The 16,252-nt window shown below is 53.0% G+C and overlaps 1 protein-coding gene across 1 annotated transcript; it reads right to left on the bottom strand.

The window, feature by feature from the left end:
* Positions 1–3,032: 3,032 nt before the first annotated feature.
* CAVIN1 (caveolae associated protein 1) lies at positions 3,033–15,957 on the bottom strand. The gene is made up of 2 exons (XM_045781661.2): positions 15,326–15,957; positions 3,033–5,492 (listed from the first exon to the last, which is right to left on the bottom strand). Exons 1-2 carry the CDS (start codon positions 15,794–15,796, stop codon positions 4,791–4,793), a joined length of 1,173 nt encoding a protein of 390 aa, XP_045637617.1. The 5' UTR covers positions 15,797–15,957; the 3' UTR covers positions 3,033–4,790.
* Between the last annotated feature and the right edge of the window lie 295 nt (positions 15,958–16,252).

The following is a 16,252-nucleotide window of genomic DNA, read 5'->3' as shown; positions in this document are numbered from 1 at the left end:
ATTTGCATCCAGACACCCTTGGACCTATTACCAGGAATTTTTTATTACATTAATTCCTTCTGTATTTGTTTTCAGCTTTTCTTTTTTTCATTCTTTTGTTTTTTTAAGATTTGTTTATTTATTTCAAAGAGATAGAGGGAGAGTGGAAAGAGAAAGAGGAGAGAGAGAATGTGTATACACAAGTGAGGGGAGGGGCAGAGGGAGAGAATCTCAAGCAGACTCCCTGCTGAGTGTGCCACAGGGCTCAGTCCCCTGACCCATCATGACATCGTGACCTGAGCCGAAATCACCAGTTGGATGTTTAACTGACTGAGCCACCCAGGTGCCCCTATTTTTTATGTTTTTTAAGTAATCTTTATAACCAACGTGGGGTTTGAACCTGCGACCCTGAGATCAAGACTTGAATGCTCTACCAACTGAGTCAGCCAGGCGCCCCTGGTTGTTGTTTTGTTTTGCTTCTGATGAAACCAGTTTGAGGTGAGTTTATGACACAATAGAAAGAATCTTGTCATTCATTCATTGATTCAACAAGTGTTTATTGACATAAAGTCTATGGGAGCCCTGAGAAGGGAATGGTTAGTATGGCTGGAGTGGAGCTGGGGAAAAGATTGGTTTCAGAGGGGAGGTGAGAAGGGGGAGGCCATTCCATAGAGAAGGAACAGCCTGAGCAAGGGCCCACAGGCTTGAAAATGTGTGGGCCATTTCTGGCCAGCAAACTCCATAAAGAGCATGTTGAAGAACAGTAAGAACTAGGGCAGGGACCAGATTCTTAAGGGATCTTGTGAGCCACGTCACTAAGTTTAACCCTTTGGTCAAAGGAAGGCATTTAAACTGTCAGTTGTGTTTTCTTTAAAAAATATCAGTATCATAAGTCAAGCAGAGAAAGACAATTATCACATGGTTTCACTTACATGTGGAACATAAGGAATAGCAAGGAGGACATTAGGAGAAGGAAGGAAAAAATGAAGGGGGGAAATTAAAGGGGGAGACGAACCATGACAGACTATGGACTCTGGGAAACAAACAGGGTTTCAGAGGGGAGGGGGGAGGGGGATGGGCTAGCCCGGTGATGGGTATTAAGGAGGGCACGTATTGCATGGAGCACTGGGTGTTATAGGCAAACAGTGAATCACGGAACACTACATCAAACACTAACGATGCACTGTATGGTGACTAACATAACATAACATAATAAAATAAAATAAAATAAAATAAAATAAAATAAAATAAAATAAAATAAAATAAAATAAAATAAATCTGTCTCTCTAGATCTTCTATCTCTAGCTCTATCTGGCAGTAATGTGGGGAATGGATTGGAAAGAGGATCTAAATTCCATTCAAATACTCCAGGTGGGAGCAGAAGAGGGTCTGGAACAGTCTGAGACTGGCGGCAGCTGTTTTCTTCTGACCCCAATAGAAAGTTACCTCTTAGGGCTTTGGAGGTACCATTTAGAGACCTGATAAACTCAATCTGAGGCTATAGCGGAATTTCCTTAGATCCCAGGTCACATTTGATGGGACTCTTTGAGAAGACAATACCCCTAGTTTATTGTCATGGAAATAATGCTGATCATGGGTGGGCAAGTTCAGGACTAGTTTGTGGGAAAGATGCTTTGTAGCTGTGGGACCTTGGAATGACATCAAATCCTACTGGTAGGCAGTTGACTATCTCATCAGTCCTAAGACCAGCCCTCCCTCTCCCCTCAAGCAGCAAGAGAAGAGGAAAAAGAGTAATTTCTGATTCCAGGGAAGCCGCGGCCCCACACTTAGGTGTAGAGAAGGAATGCCATGGAGCAGGGGCCAGCAGAAATGTGGCTTTTTCAGAGAATTAGGACTGTTCTTAACAAAGTGGTACCCAGAATAAAACTGGGTAGGGAAGGCACAGCAAAGTCGTTGTGCTGGTACTGAAAATGTGGTGGACCAGTGAGGGGCATGGCTTGTAGAGGAAAAGGAGTGTGTGTGTGTCAGGTGCCTTACTGTGGATAAGAAAAGTAAATGATGGCCTGGTATCCCAGGACTTTTCCTGGTTTCCCTTGGCCTTGTTACTCCACAGCTGGGACCCTGACATCATTCTGTGCTTCTCACAACTGTACAGCTGGATCCCAGAGGAAGAAGGATCCTCTCTTGGCAGGAGGGAAGTTGCCTGGCTCCCAAGCTCTGAATTTTCGGCATCAGTTTTCATTTCTTTTGGTGGGAAGCCAACCCTTTCTGGGAGATTTAGAACTCCAAACTCTGCTGTGCTTGTCGCTGGTGGCAGGGGCGGGGGGGGGGGGTCGAAGGGGAATGCATGGCTCAAGAGGAAGGACTCAGCTTGTTTGAGTCGTGGCAGAAGACTGGGATGGAGCCCCAGAAATGACACTGTTTTCATTAGGGTGATTCCGATATACAGGCAGAACCCACATGAGGACTTGAGTCCATTGCCCTAGGAAATCCAGAGCTGTGGACAGGTAGGGCAGGCTGCTTGCTCAAAGGGGAAAAGAGGCTACATAGACAAGGCGAAATAGGTGCCCATCCCAGGATTATGGGGAGAATTAACTATGCTGTGTGGCTATGACTGGCACATATGACATGTACTGGAATCCTTTCTCTATGACGTTCAGCCCTCTGAGTCAGGGTCTCTGACTTTTCCCCTTCCCAGGCTGCCTTCTCTGGGCCTGATTCTGATTCAGAAGAGCAGACTTAAAGGAAGCTCAAACTGAGTAGAGTTAACAGTGTGTCTGGAGGGTTAACACCTTGACAGCAGAGAAGTGGATCCAGACAGTAGAGGGTTACAGACTCTTTAAACAGTTAGACTGTGGAGCCAGGCTGCCTGGCTTAGAATCCCAGCTCTGCCACTTACCGAGTACTTCAGACAAGTCACTCTGTGTTTCTTCATCTCTATAATGGGGATGATAATAATACCCCACTCCCACTTCCCATCCCAGGCCCGAGGCAGGTTTAAACCAACCGTTCTCTCCCTCTTTCCCTCCCTGGTTCTCTCCTATCCTCTGTAACTCAGCCTGCCTTTGGAGAATACAATCCAGCACAGATCCTTTAAGAAAAGCAGGTTTATTGGTCAGGCTGCTTACCAGGACACAGCAACATGACAGGCTCCCAGGAGCCCACAGGAAACTGTATCTGCCCACAACTCAGGCCCCTTCAGCCCATCAGCACCAAGGGACCTTGTCCCACAATCCCCATCCTCCCTCAGCTGAAGAGTCTCCAACCATTCAGAAGAGAGAAGGGAACCAAGAAAAGGCGGGGGAGGGGCAGGAGAAGCAAAGCTTTGTATTATAAAAAAAAAAAAGTTTGTGTCCCCAGCTCCCTCCCTCCACCCCTTTAAACAATTAGCTGCAACTCTAAAAAGCAAAGCAGGGAAGATAAAGCAGAGGAGGTGGGGGAGGAGAAAGAAGCCTTCAATCCTCCTCTCTGGGCTGTGCTTGAAGGGGAAGGAGTTGTCTTTGCTTCTGACAAGTCGCCTTTACTGGAGAGGAATAGGGGGGACTGAAGTGTCCTGAGGAGAACCTGTCAGTGGACAACAGGACTGGAAGCAGGATCCCTGTCATCCCCAGCAATTCAGGAGAGGAACCCACAAAGGCAAAGAGGTCTTGGCAAGTTTTGCAGCTTTATGATACTAGCTCTAGGGAAGGATCTTGAGAAGAAACTACTAGGAGTGAGCCAAGGCCGGGTTGCTCCATACACTTTCGCCATCTCGCCTCCAGCTCTCAGCTTGGTGGCCTGGCCATTAACACCAGTGCGCCTCCATCCTACCTCCCAGCTCTCTGCAGTCTGGTGCTGCCCCCTTCTGGAACCCTCATTTTCTGGACTTGAGAAATGGGCTGCCACAAGTGGCACTATTCAGATCTCAGTTAAGGGATTGGGATGAGTCTTACCTCTCTCCTCTTTTGATCATCGCTTTCTCACTGTCCTCCCTCCTTATTCTGAAAATTGTCCCACTGTCCTCTGAGAACCCCACTAAGATGGGATGCTTGCCCTGTGTTTCTCATGCTGCTGAGGAGAATTCTCCTCTCTTAATCATTTCCACTTTCTACTATTTCCCATTCTCCTTCCCAAAGCCATAGCCATGTGCTGCTCTTGCAGATGCATAAACATGTTAAGTGTTCCCTACACCACCCCCTCCTTCCCCAGGGCTCTGCTTGGCTACAGTCTTCCTTGTTGGGACCCTTTACAGATACAACCCGTGCTAGACTCTCATTCCAGGGTCACGGCTCGCTCTGCCCTCTTCCCCCGACTGCCCCAGGCTCTCCCAAAAGCTGCTTTCAAGTCCTTCCAGTATGGGGCCTCTCATGTGGGCAAGGGTCCTCTTCAGGATTCACTCTTTCCTTTTATGGTAATTTTGACTTTGAAGCCTCCAGAGATCAGGATGAGAAAGAAGAGCTCAGTGAGCAGGAATGACAGCGGCTGGGTCCAAGTGTGAGGTGGAGGTTGCGGGGAAGGTAGCCTACCCCAAATTGTGGTGGGGCAACCATGGAAATGACAGCAATTTCCTTTAAGATCCCTGACTTGGACGACCAGGACACGGATCACTCCCCTCTCCATTCCCACCCAGACTAGGCCCAAACTGGGGCTATCCATGGTGGAGGCTGCCTCCCTCTCCCATCTTAACAGCTGTAAGACTTGGAGGGGTGCTCCTGGAGAGGCGGTGTTGTCAATTTAGAAACGTCTCAGTCCTCGTGGGGCCGAGAGAGAGAATGCGAGAAAGAGAAAGTTCCAGAGGGAAAGGCATGGGGAGGGGGCGGGGAGAGGCGGGGCAGGGTGGCGCGGCCTCCCGGGCAGAGCCCCGCGTTAGCTCAGTCGCTGTCACTCTTGTCCACCAGCACGGCATCCGACTCCTCGGTGATCTCCAGCAGCGTGTGCACGTCGGGGCTGCTCCCGCGCAGCAGGTCGGCCGCCTCGCCGCGCTCCGCGCCGCCCTCGTCGTCGTCGGCGCCCACCTCCACCATCTCGGTGGCCTTCAGCACCTCCACCTCGCCCTCGCGGATCTTCTTGACGTGGAAGGTGAAGGGCGGCACCTTGTAGACCGCTGTCTTGGAGCGCGCGTAGACCACGTGGTCGGGCGTGAAGGACTTGCGCAGCTTGTCTCGCGAGGTCTTGAGCTTCTCGCGCCGCTCGGCGGGGACGAGGCGCGTGCCCAGCTTATTCATGCGCTTCTCGAGCGTGTGCCGCGTCTTCTCCAGGTTCTCCTTGGTCTTGAGGCGGGTCTTCTCCAGGTTTTCGCGGGTGCGCACCTTGGTCTTCTCCATCTTCTCCTTGGAGAAGGCCTTCTTAAAGTCGTCCACGCGCCGCAGGCCGCTGCGCTTGATGCGCTCGGCGCGCGACTCCTCGATGACCTCCTCCACCTCCACCGCCTCGTCGGACGACAGCTCGAGCGCGGCCGCGTCCTCCTCCGGCCGCTCGCCCTCGCCCAGCTCGTCGCCCTCCTTCTCCGGCAGCGCCTCCGCCTCTTTCAGCGACTTGCCGATGCTCACTTTGGCCGGCAGTTTCACTTCGTCCTAAAGGGAGAGCAGAGCGAAGAGGTGAGGGGCAGAGCGGAGGGCTGGGCGGGGACCTGGAGGACACTGGGCGAACCCGAGGCAGGATGGTGGTGATTCTGGGGCGTACGTGGTAACCGTGACATCGGCCCGACTCCTTCACCGGTGTAGCCCCAGAGCCTTGGTACCGAGCTGAATACGGCATGGGCGCCCAGTAAATATGTGTTGAATGAATGGTAACTATACAGACAGGGCGAGGAGGGAACCGAGAAGCTCGGTGGTGGAAGACTGGCCTGTAGTGTCATTGCACTTAGGTTCAATATCTCTGCAGCCCCCAAACTTGTCCTACACGCATATATCCACGCATCTTACTTTTTTTTTTTTTTTGAAGATTTTATTTATTTAAACAGCCAGCGAGAGAGGGAACACAAGTGGGAGAGGAAGAAGCAGGCTCCCAGCAGAGGGGCCTGATGTGGGGCTCGATCCCATAACGCCGGGATCACGCCCTGAGCCGAAGGCAGAGGCTTAACCGCTGTGCCACCCAGGCGTGCCACCCAGGCGCCCCGCACGCATCTTACTTTAAACTACCCTTACCCCTTGCGTCGCAGGCAACACAATTTAACTTTGGAAATGGGCAGAGCGCCCTCTGGTGCACTAAGTCTTGCACTGCTCTAGCCAGGCCAAAATGCAAAGGGATTTGGGAAGCCTTTGAGGGGTGGGGGTAGGGGAGTGAGCTCACAGCCAGTGAGCTACCCCGCAGCTAGGGTAGCTTGAAGGCAAGATAAAGGAAGTGCCTTTCCCAGACTTCAAATAATTTCAGAACCAGTCTTAGGGAAGGAGAGCCGTGCTGAGCCTGTGCTCCCCCACCCTTGACCTCATTACTGATTTGCTCCAGCAGTGGTCATTCTCCCCCACGTAGAAATTGAGAGAGGAAAGAGGAAGAAGCTGGCTGGTAGCCAAGAGCGTGTTTTCTCCCCAGCATGGACATTTATTCTGGTTCTGACTTCCCAGGCTTGGAATGGAAGGGAGAGATTACTTTGTCCATTGTTTTTTCCCCCAGACCGGAGCTTAAGGGGCCAGGAATCGGGTAGTGGTCCCAAATTCCCTGAGATCTGGAGCTCAGAGCCAGTACTTCCCTCTTCCCCTGGGAGAACCTAGCACCAGCACTGTTTTCCATTCTGGGAAGATTTTCCAAGATCCTACCCTGGGCCAACATTTCAGAATCTCAGGATCACCCCCCACAAGAAGGTAGGGGAGGCTGAGCAGAAAGGGAAAGGGGGCATATCCAAGAACATAAACATAAACCCGGATCTCTTTGGCCCAGACTCTCTTTAGGGACTTCAGATGAAGGAATGAGAAACAGTAGTTTTTCAAAGGGTTTTCTGAAGATTGTTTCCCAGAATTTTTAAAAAAATCCCATCCGAGAAAAATGAGGCAAATGAGAGTTGACCCCTCTCATACACACACACGCACATACACACACACACACACACACACACACACACACACACACACATTGTCCACTTGGTATCTCAGCACCACCTGCTACAGAAATTCCTCCCCCATCCCCCAACCTCTTTCCTCTTCCCTCCCATCCACATCCCCCCAGAGTTTCCTGGTTTACACTGAAACTTAGGAACACCCCCTCCCAACTTCCTTCCCTCCCTGTCAATAGCATTAGCAAGGACAAAGACAGAATGCTGGCTCCACCTCTTCTCCCAGACTGGGCACCAGCACTGCTGGGCATCAAGCCACTTCAAGCTCTCATTATTCAACTACACCTCCCAGCAGGCAAGGTGATCTGGCCTCAGGGCATGCTGGGACTTGTAGTCTCCACCTGCCATAGCTGGCTTAGTACTGTCATTCTGTCCATCCCTCTGCCTCTTATCACTCACAGAGGAGTTGAAGGGGTTGTTTTTCTTGTTGAGTGTAAGAGGGTCCCAACCTCTGTTAACATTCCTTCTTATTTCCAGTTGTACCCTTTAGGTTTCCTTTTTACAGTCACTTCTTTCTGCCTGCTACTCGAGTCCTTGTACACACCATTTTAGGACTTTCCATGTTCTAAACTCTCTGCTACCTCTTCATCCCTCTCCGCCCAGCATTTACCTGTAGCCCCAGTATCAAAAATTTCAGCTCTGATCTCCTTCACAGCCTCTCTGACTAAAACCCCACACATGCTCCACCAAAGGGTTGTAGAGAACCCCTCCTTTCACTAAACTCAGACAATGTGGATGGGGTAGGGAAGGATTATGGTGATGGGCGGGGAATAGTCAGGAAACAGTCCCAGCTGCTGGAAAACAAATTGACATTGTCTCCCTGCCCCACCCCCAGCATCCCTGCTCCACCCCCCCGCCCCCCAGGCTGAGCTGACTGGTTTTCCTGGCCTCTGGCTTCCTAGATTAAAGGTGTTTGCCAGCTGAGCTTGGAAGTGAACAGGGCTAGGGACAGAGTTGCAGACCTCATGTAGCCAATCCCATCTTCCTAATTCCTGATGAAAGGTCTCAAATAGAACATCAGGGAACAATCCCAGTGAAGGGAGGTTTATTCCTGGATTTAGAGGTGTCTCTCCCAGTCCAGAAAGGTCTGTGGAAATATATTAACCCCATTCATTGTAGGTTTCCCCCAGAGTGATGGCTTACACCAGAGGAGCTGCCTTGGTGGAAGGTCAGGGGATGGGGGAAGAAATAACTTGACCTAAGTCCCTGGACAATGTCCAGTAGACTGGCTCTGCAGAGGATATACTACTATGATTTTAGCTTTTTTTCCCCTCCATTAATGGATTTTCTCTTTTCTCCCCCTTTCCAAGCCAGGTTTCCCCTATGACTCATAGGCTTGAAGTGCTGTCTTGGGCCCACCCCATCAGCTTGTTGCTACAACAACCACCAACACAATTCCAAAGCACCTCCCCCAACCTGGGCACAATGGCCAGGCACCCTTGTCCCACCCCTACTGCCCTGGCAGAGCTCCTACAGCAAAGGAGGGGCCTCAGGGGGTGGCAAGGAGGGAGGGCTCTCCTTGTTCTGTTTTCACATTTTTATTAAACAAAACCACCACTCCCAACAGGCTCGGTTTCCAGAGTATCTTTAATGACCAGGTCTGAGCAAAAGCATGCACAGCTTCCCCTGCCCCCCACCAAGCACACACAGTTCTCCAGCCCAGGCAGGCATCAGTCCAAGATGAGTTTCAGGAGTCCCAGCGAGGCTTCCCGCCCCTTCCACTCCACTGCCCAACCCTGCTTATAAACTGAAGATCCTCTGGTCTAGGAGGAAGATTTTAATATGATTATAATTTAATCAAGCACCTACTATGTGCCTAGCCCTTGGCCAGGCACTTCACATTTGTCAGGGAGAAGGGACAATGTCATACAACTCTAAGGAGTCTTTCTTTCTTTCTTTCTTTCTTTTTAAAGTTCTATACTCAACGTGAGGCTCGAACTCATGACCCCAAGATCAAGAGTCACATCCTCTACTGACTGAGCCAGTCAGGCACCCCGGGAGCCTCTCTTGACTTAGAGCTCTGTCCCCAACTACTGCCCGGGAATAGCCAGAGAAGACTTTGGAGAGGGCATTCAGAGACCCAGGATCTGCTCAGAGAGTAAGTTAGAAGAGGGTGCGAGACGGGGAGAGGTAGAAAAGAGGGAAAGTCCTAGAAACTCAGGATTGATACTTTAGATTGCCGAGACAAGGGGTGAGAGACACCAGAGGCAGAGGGTCCTTCCTGCTAGAGCAGAACTCTCAACAGAGTTAATGTTGCCCCCAAAAGGGTGGAAATTAATTCTTGAGGGGAGAGGTGATTTTAGATACTACAATAGTTTGTAGCACAGATACATAGTATATCTGTACTATTAAAATTTTATGGAGGACGGGACCGTCAGGGAAAAAAACATCTAAAAGGACGCCTTAGGGGGACGATTATGGAAAAAAAAAAAAAAAGAAGTTGAGGAAACCCTTTTGTGCTATAGGGAAGCCAGAGGATCCACACCAGAGCCAGCCAAAATGTCCCCCCTTCCGGCCTCTCTGAGCTGGCAGCTTTTGGGTGCCCCGCCCAAGGCAGGATCTGGCAAACATAAGGGATCCCTTTGCAAAACATTTTCCAAAAAAAAATGGAAAAAATAAGTGTAAATGTTTTCCTCAGCTACAGGGAGGGGGTGGACAGGGCACCGAACAGACCCCAGGCCTGGGCCTCATGAGGGCCCTGTCCAAAGAAGCTTTGAGTCAAACTGGCCTGTCCCTGAGGAGGAGTCAAAAGGGGACGGGGAAGGAGAATCAGATGCCATGGCGCAGTTTCATGCAATTTCATGCAGGGCACACTGGGTGCAGCCCCAGTGTGGTGCTGGGAGCGTTTACTATTAAGACAGAAACCAAGAGGTAGGGGAGGGCCCCGTCCCTTCACCTCCCACCCCATTGCACACACCACATTCGCCTGAACTCTGCATAATGCGAGAGTGTTTTCACAATACCTGCCGCCCACCCAGGGCTTGGAAGAGGCCTGCCATACCGACACCACCACCACTAAGCAGGGAGCTGATGGTGGACTGGAGTGACACTCCATGCCCACAGCTCCGTGTCACCCAGGAGACCCTAAGCACCCCCACCGGCCGTCGGCTTCTCTGGGGTGGGCAGAGGCACAGGCTCTGGGTAATAGGGCAGTGTCCTAGGCGTCTGGTCAAAGGGTGGGAGCTCAGGCACTGTCTCAGGCTTCAGGTCAAAGGGCTCAGTCTCAGGCAGAAGGTCAAAAGGCACGATCTTGGGTGTGGCCAGGTCAGAGGGTGCTTTCAGCTTCTTCTTGGGCTAAGATGAGGAAAAGGGTTTAAATGGGGCTTGAGATGGGTATGGATGGAGTTGAGAGAAAGAGGCCTTAGTGGGCATGCAGAATTGGAGTTGGTGAGTAGGGGAAAGGGAGTACAGCATGTAGGCTGGAAAGGAACCATATTTTAAATGCTTCATCAAGAGGGCACTGGGGTTGAAAGTGGGACAAACCCAGGCCCGTGTTAAACAGTTTAAACAGAGCCCCTGTCTTCTTCCCTCTAGAATCTTCCCCACTCCTATCCTTAGCCTCCTGCCTTCTATCCCTACCCAGCCATGGTCATGGGATGATCCTGTTAAGGGCTGGAGTGAGGGAGTAAGAGGCTGCTGGATGCAGAAGGAGCTCTCCAAGAGGTCAGTTATTGACTCTAGCTGGTGAGGCTCTGATGAGTGAAAAAGAAGGCAAGTAGGCAAACAACTCCACTGTCTTCAGAGTCCTATGCTGCTGATTCCATTTCTCATTATTTCCCCAGGGCAGGGTGGGCACTGGGTGCCGCCCAGGATAAGGAGAGGGAGAGGCGTGGAAGAGGGGCATCCTGGCTGTTTCCCTCTGGCCACGTCCCCACGTCTTGCCTCCCTTGCCACCCCTCCCCCTACCCACACCTGGGATATCAGACACCAAGATGCACAGAGAAATCAGGAACAAAAAACAAGCTCTTTTTATGACAGGTGGGCCTGTATCCTGGAAGAGCTAGCAGCAGCTCCCATTCTGCCTCCTGAGGGGCTGAGCTAACACTCTGGCTTTGGACCATCATGAGAAGTCAGGGAGAGGGATGGTTAGGGGCACTACCAGACTCCAGCGATAGCAGTGGTGGGTAAAAGCCTGCAGCCACAAAAACACAAAGTAGCAGGTGCCAACCTGCCCTGTGGAGTACAAGGAGAAGGGAGGCCAAGGAGAAAGCTAGCATGGTCCTCTGATAGCCAGAGGCAAAGTCCATGCCAGGGGATACCTATCCTGGCCAGGGAGCTCTACGACTTACCCTCCATACCCCTCCTCTCCCTCCCACTGTCATTGGTCCACTGTCATTGGTCATTGCCTTTGCTTCAGTACTAGGAGGCTGAGCAGCTTTTGGCCACCAACCTTAGCCACTCTTAGCAATGTTGATTGCACCTGCATACGTACACACACACGCACACACAGCGGACACACAGCGGCCCCAGTGCCAGGACCATGCAGCTATCTCCCTTAGAGAATGAAGGAGCCAGAACTAACCCTCTGTTGGAATAACCTCCACACTGATTTCTGCTGCAGAGCCTGGAAATGGAAGGAGGAAGTGGGGAGCAGAGAATATAGCAGAAGAAGGGGTACACCTGGGTTCTGGCCCCAGCTTTGACCCCTACTAACTTGAGTGGACAGTAGGCAGGTAACTTCCCCTCTCTGGGCCTCCACTTCCCCAGCTATAGAATGAAGGAGCTGAAGTTGATTATCTCTGAAGCATCTTCCAGCTCAAAAAATCTGTAATGGCAGAATAATGAAATATTCACAATGGTATGCTTCGATGGAATGGAACAAACCACTACTCATCTCTGAAGTTGGTTGCCTAGCAACAGTATCCTCTCGCTTCTCTCTATCAATTGCTTACTCTGTGCCATTGTATCCCTTTTTGATTTTGACCTTTACAATAGTCAGACTTTATTAAAAAAAAATCAGAGGGAGGAGTATTATTTCCTTTGGTCTTTGGATTACCCCTAAAAATATCCTCCCTGCTTTGGATCCAGTGACCAGGAAAAACTCAGCTTCTTAGAGGAAGGATGTGGTAAGCACTCTTTCCATGGCCACTAGGCTTAGGGGATGAGAGGGACAAGTGCCCCACATTGGAATATTTGGAGACAAAAGTTCTGGAATAAGAGAGCCCTGATTTGCCTTGAGTCCAGGAAAGAGCCATACGGGTGAGGTTAAGATTTAGGGAGGAAAAGCCAGCAAGCCCTCATTCCAGCCTTGGTGCCCTCATTTTTAAAGCCTGTGAAGCCCTTAATCCCTTAAACGCTTCCTGGTCCTATTCTCAAGCACTTGGAACAGGTCTGATGGGTCTTTGTGTAGATCACTGTCTCATCAAAACTGTTCCAGAAAATGTTTATTTCCATTTTAGCCCCCCTTTTCTGCATTCTAAAAGAACACTAATAATATCCAAATTGTTATATGAAGAATTGGATCTTTAATGATCACGGCCCCTCCTGTTTGTGCAGTGCCCATGATCCGTCTGATCTTCCCAGCAGTTCTCAGTCCACCGACCCTTACCTACTAGTAGATTTCATTCTTCTCCTTCACTAGCTGTTGCCTAGTTAGGTGTCACCTGATAGGATGGGATGCCAAACTGCTAGTTTTTGTTACGGAGATAGGGAAATGCCAGAGGACAGTAATGACTCAGAAGTGGGTTCAAGGTTCTGGTATCCTGGGGTGGGAGGTGCTGAATTTCATGGGGGGTGGTGGAGGGGGAACCTATGAAATCATTAAGTCTTAGCAGTACCTTGAATATGGGGTGAGGCCACACAAGGGATCCCCCCCTTATCCCTCCAGGAAAAAGGTATGGGGGGGCAGATGACCTGATCCCACGGTTTGGGCCTTCCCCGCCTTTCATTCTCCCTTCCACCCTGCCCCTATTGCCACATCATCACCTCCGACATCTGCAGTGGGGAATACAGCGTCCTCTCCCTTGCTCCAACTCTGGAGAACTCACACTCTCCCAGGAGGCCTCTGTCCAAGTCTCTCTCTTTCTGCCTGGCCACCCAAGCATCCTACCCCCCAGCCTGCTGCCGCCCCCAATCTTCCCTATTAGGTCTGCCAAGGCGCAGAGCTATTTTTACCTCATTCTCTTCCCAGGCCTGCAGACCTCAGAGAGGAGCAGCCTCTGCTTTTCCTTTAGCAGTTGAGTACCCTACGCCCTCGCCCCCTACCTGGACATCTGCTCTGCCCCTCAGGGAAGTGCTGCTTCCCTGAGCCCCACCCTTGTTGCTAGAATCTTTTCCTTACCACTGAGCGCCTCTCCAGGTTGGAACCTTGTTACTTATTAGTTATTTGCCCTGTGGTTTAGGGACTCAGGGTCTCCAGCTTGAGCCATTCTTCCTACCTCTACCTTCTGCCACCTATTGGCCCTGGTTTAGTATAGATGCAGTCAAAGCCACCCTGTGATTAGACCCCACCCCCACCCCCACAGACACACGATGTACAGATTCCTGCCAGCTGCTGGTGGGGGGGGGGTAACAGAGATGCCATTGGCCTCTGCACAGGAGTGTTTCTCCCTCAGTACGCATCTCAGCATCTCCACCTTTGACATAGGTTCACCTCGAGGCTGAGAACTTTCCCACGTTCTACGGTCTGGGATATTTAGAGTGAGGAGGGCAAACCTATCCAAGCTCTTCATGGCGACCCTCTGATACACCGGGCTGTGGAGAAAAGAGCTGGCTGGCTGTCCAAGACCTCTGGGTGTTCTTCTTTCCTCAGTAACACCTCCCACCCCCCAGGGGCTAATCAGATCTCTTTTAAAAATCTCTCACACACCCCTCCAAGCAGTTAGATTGAGTGGAAACAGCTCTAGATATTTTCTACCAGATAGTGCTATATGGGCTGTTGGGGGAGCTTCTAGTACCACTTGGGAGAAGCCCATGGGCATTGGAGGGAGGGGGAGAGCACCACTTCTGTCTCTGTCCCACCACCATCTCCTCAGATGGGTACATGCTCACCCATCTCCCTGTGTCTTCTGTTCCCAAACACTTGTCCTTATCTGCATCTCTCTTAGCTCCTCCTAGAGAGACCCAGCCAAGGACCTCACTGAATCCCAGCTAGTCTCTCAGAACCCAGCTTGACCAGGCCCTGGTGCAGTCAGGGAAACCACAGCTCCCTGACAGGTTCTCTCACCTAGAGGCTGTGGGAAATCTAGCCTTTGTTTTCTTCCCATTCCCTTCCGTAAGGACAGGAAGGGGCAGAGGGAGCATAGACTAACCCCTTCACCCCCAGGATCACACCTCCTTGGGGTGGGAACGTCAACCAGGCCCCCCCGGAAACAGCAGGAGAGGCTGGGCACATTCCCACCCGACCAAAGATCACCAAGCCCTCTGCTCAGAGCCACTTCTAATGGGACTGGGGAGGGGGGAGTGGAGAGGACCAACAACACTGAGATTTCCAGGTTTGTTTGCGGTTATGATAACAAAAGTGTCATTTTTATCCGGGTGGGCAAAACGGGGAGAGGAAGCAACAAGCGGTCTGGGCGGAGCCTGGCGTGCGCCAGCCTCCTCCCGCCTGTCCGCCTGCGCCTCCGCGGTCCCGCAGGCCAGCAGGGTGATTCTCCGCGCCTAGATCGCCAGACCCGGCAGGGACTGTCAACTCTGCCCCCCCCCAAGGCCTCTTGCACTCCTCACGTCGCACCCCGCTCCCTCCCAACCGCCCCCCACCCCCGCGCCTACTTCCATCTGGCAGGGAGGGCTCGGGAGCGCTGCCGGTATCCCCAAGGGCCTGAAAGTGCCCGGAGGCCAGGGGCAGATGACAGTGCGGGGGCGCGTGGGCAGCCGAGGCCCATGCGGGTCCGGGGGCGTGTGCAGGCGGTCGCGTCCCTCGCCTGGCGCAGCCCCCGCCGGTGCGTGCCTGAGCCCTGAATCACCCGCTATATCGGGCGGGCAGCGCCGGAGGCCCCAAACCCGGGCCGCGCCGCCAGTGTCCGCTTACAGCGGGCCCACCGGCCGTGAGGGACCCCTGGCTTTCCCCCAAACCTCCGCCAAGTAGGAAGACTTCACAGAGCTGAGTTGGGAACGGTCTGCGAGGGGGAGCGTCCTCGAGTTCTGCCCCCTAACTTTTTTGCGAGTTTGTCACCAGAGGGAGGGGGTTCCGTGAGGCGTGGGGTCCAGAGCGCGCCCCTCCGCGCGCTCCAGGAATCCGCCGCCCGCCCCGCCCCGCCCCACCCCACCCCACCCCACTCCACTCCAGCAGCGCTCGCCGAAAGGAGGGTGGGTCCCTCAAGCCACGCCAGCCTGGCGGGAGCGCCGCACCGCGGGCAGGTCCCCCCACCCCAAGCCCCGGAGACCGCTGGCCGGGCGCGGTCCACCCCGCCAGCTCACCTGATAGATCATGACTTTAAAGTTGCGGCGCCTCAGCAGCTCGGCCTCGTTGACCTCTAGCTTCTTGATCTGGCCGGCCTGGCGCTCCAGGCTGCCGCGCACGGTCTTCACGTTGACGCTGACCTTGCGCACCTTCTCCAGCAACTTGCTCACGGTGTTGCTGGTGGTGGCGTGTGCCTTGCCCAGCTTGCTCAGCTCGCCCTGGATGCTCTGCACGGCACCCTCCATCTCCGCCTGCCGTTCCTCCAGCTGGGCTTGGGTCAGCTGGATCTGGTCGACGGCGCCGATGATTTTGTCCAGAAGGCTCAGCACCAGCACGCCGTTCACCTGGTCCGACTTGATCAGCTCCTCAGAGCCGGCCCCTGACGGCTCCTCCGCCGCTGGCGCCCCCATGGGGGAGGACCCCGGGTCCCCGACATCGGGGTACCCGGGAAGCGGCTGCTCGATGATATGGAGCTGGGTGTCCTCCATGGCTAGCCGGAGCCGTGCGGGGCCGGCCGGGTGGAGCTGGAGCTGAAGCCCAGGAGAGGAGGAAGAGCGGGAGGGGGGAAAGCGAGAAACAGCGGAGAGCCGAGGAAACTCGAGCCACGTCCGTGCGCACCGGGACGGTGGCCAGAACTGTGGGGCGGGGAGTCGGTGAGCTCCCAGGCTCCCGGGCCAAACCCCGGAGTCTCATCGGCCATTGGCTGGCCCCACCCCAGAAAAGGAGGGACCGGGGCAGAAGGGGAGACCGATGGTGGGGAAGGGGGGCAACCGAGGGGGACCCAAGAGCCGAGCGCCCCACCCTTCCGAGGATGGTTGGAATAGTTGGAGCGGGAGACTAGGGCCTCGGCGGCCAGCGGAGGCCGCACAGCAGGACTGGGGCGGAGGAATGTGAGTCGTGAGCCGGAGAAGGGAAACAGGTTCTAGAGTGGGGCTCTGCTTTTC

The sequence above is a fragment of the Ursus americanus genome, chromosome 23 (assembly GCF_024610735.1).
Source record: "Ursus americanus isolate L20-20 chromosome 23, mUrsAme1.1.p, whole genome shotgun sequence".
Classification (NCBI taxonomy): domain Eukaryota; kingdom Metazoa; phylum Chordata; class Mammalia; order Carnivora; family Ursidae; genus Ursus; species Ursus americanus.
This window is presented reverse-complemented; position numbering and strand designations above follow the sequence as displayed.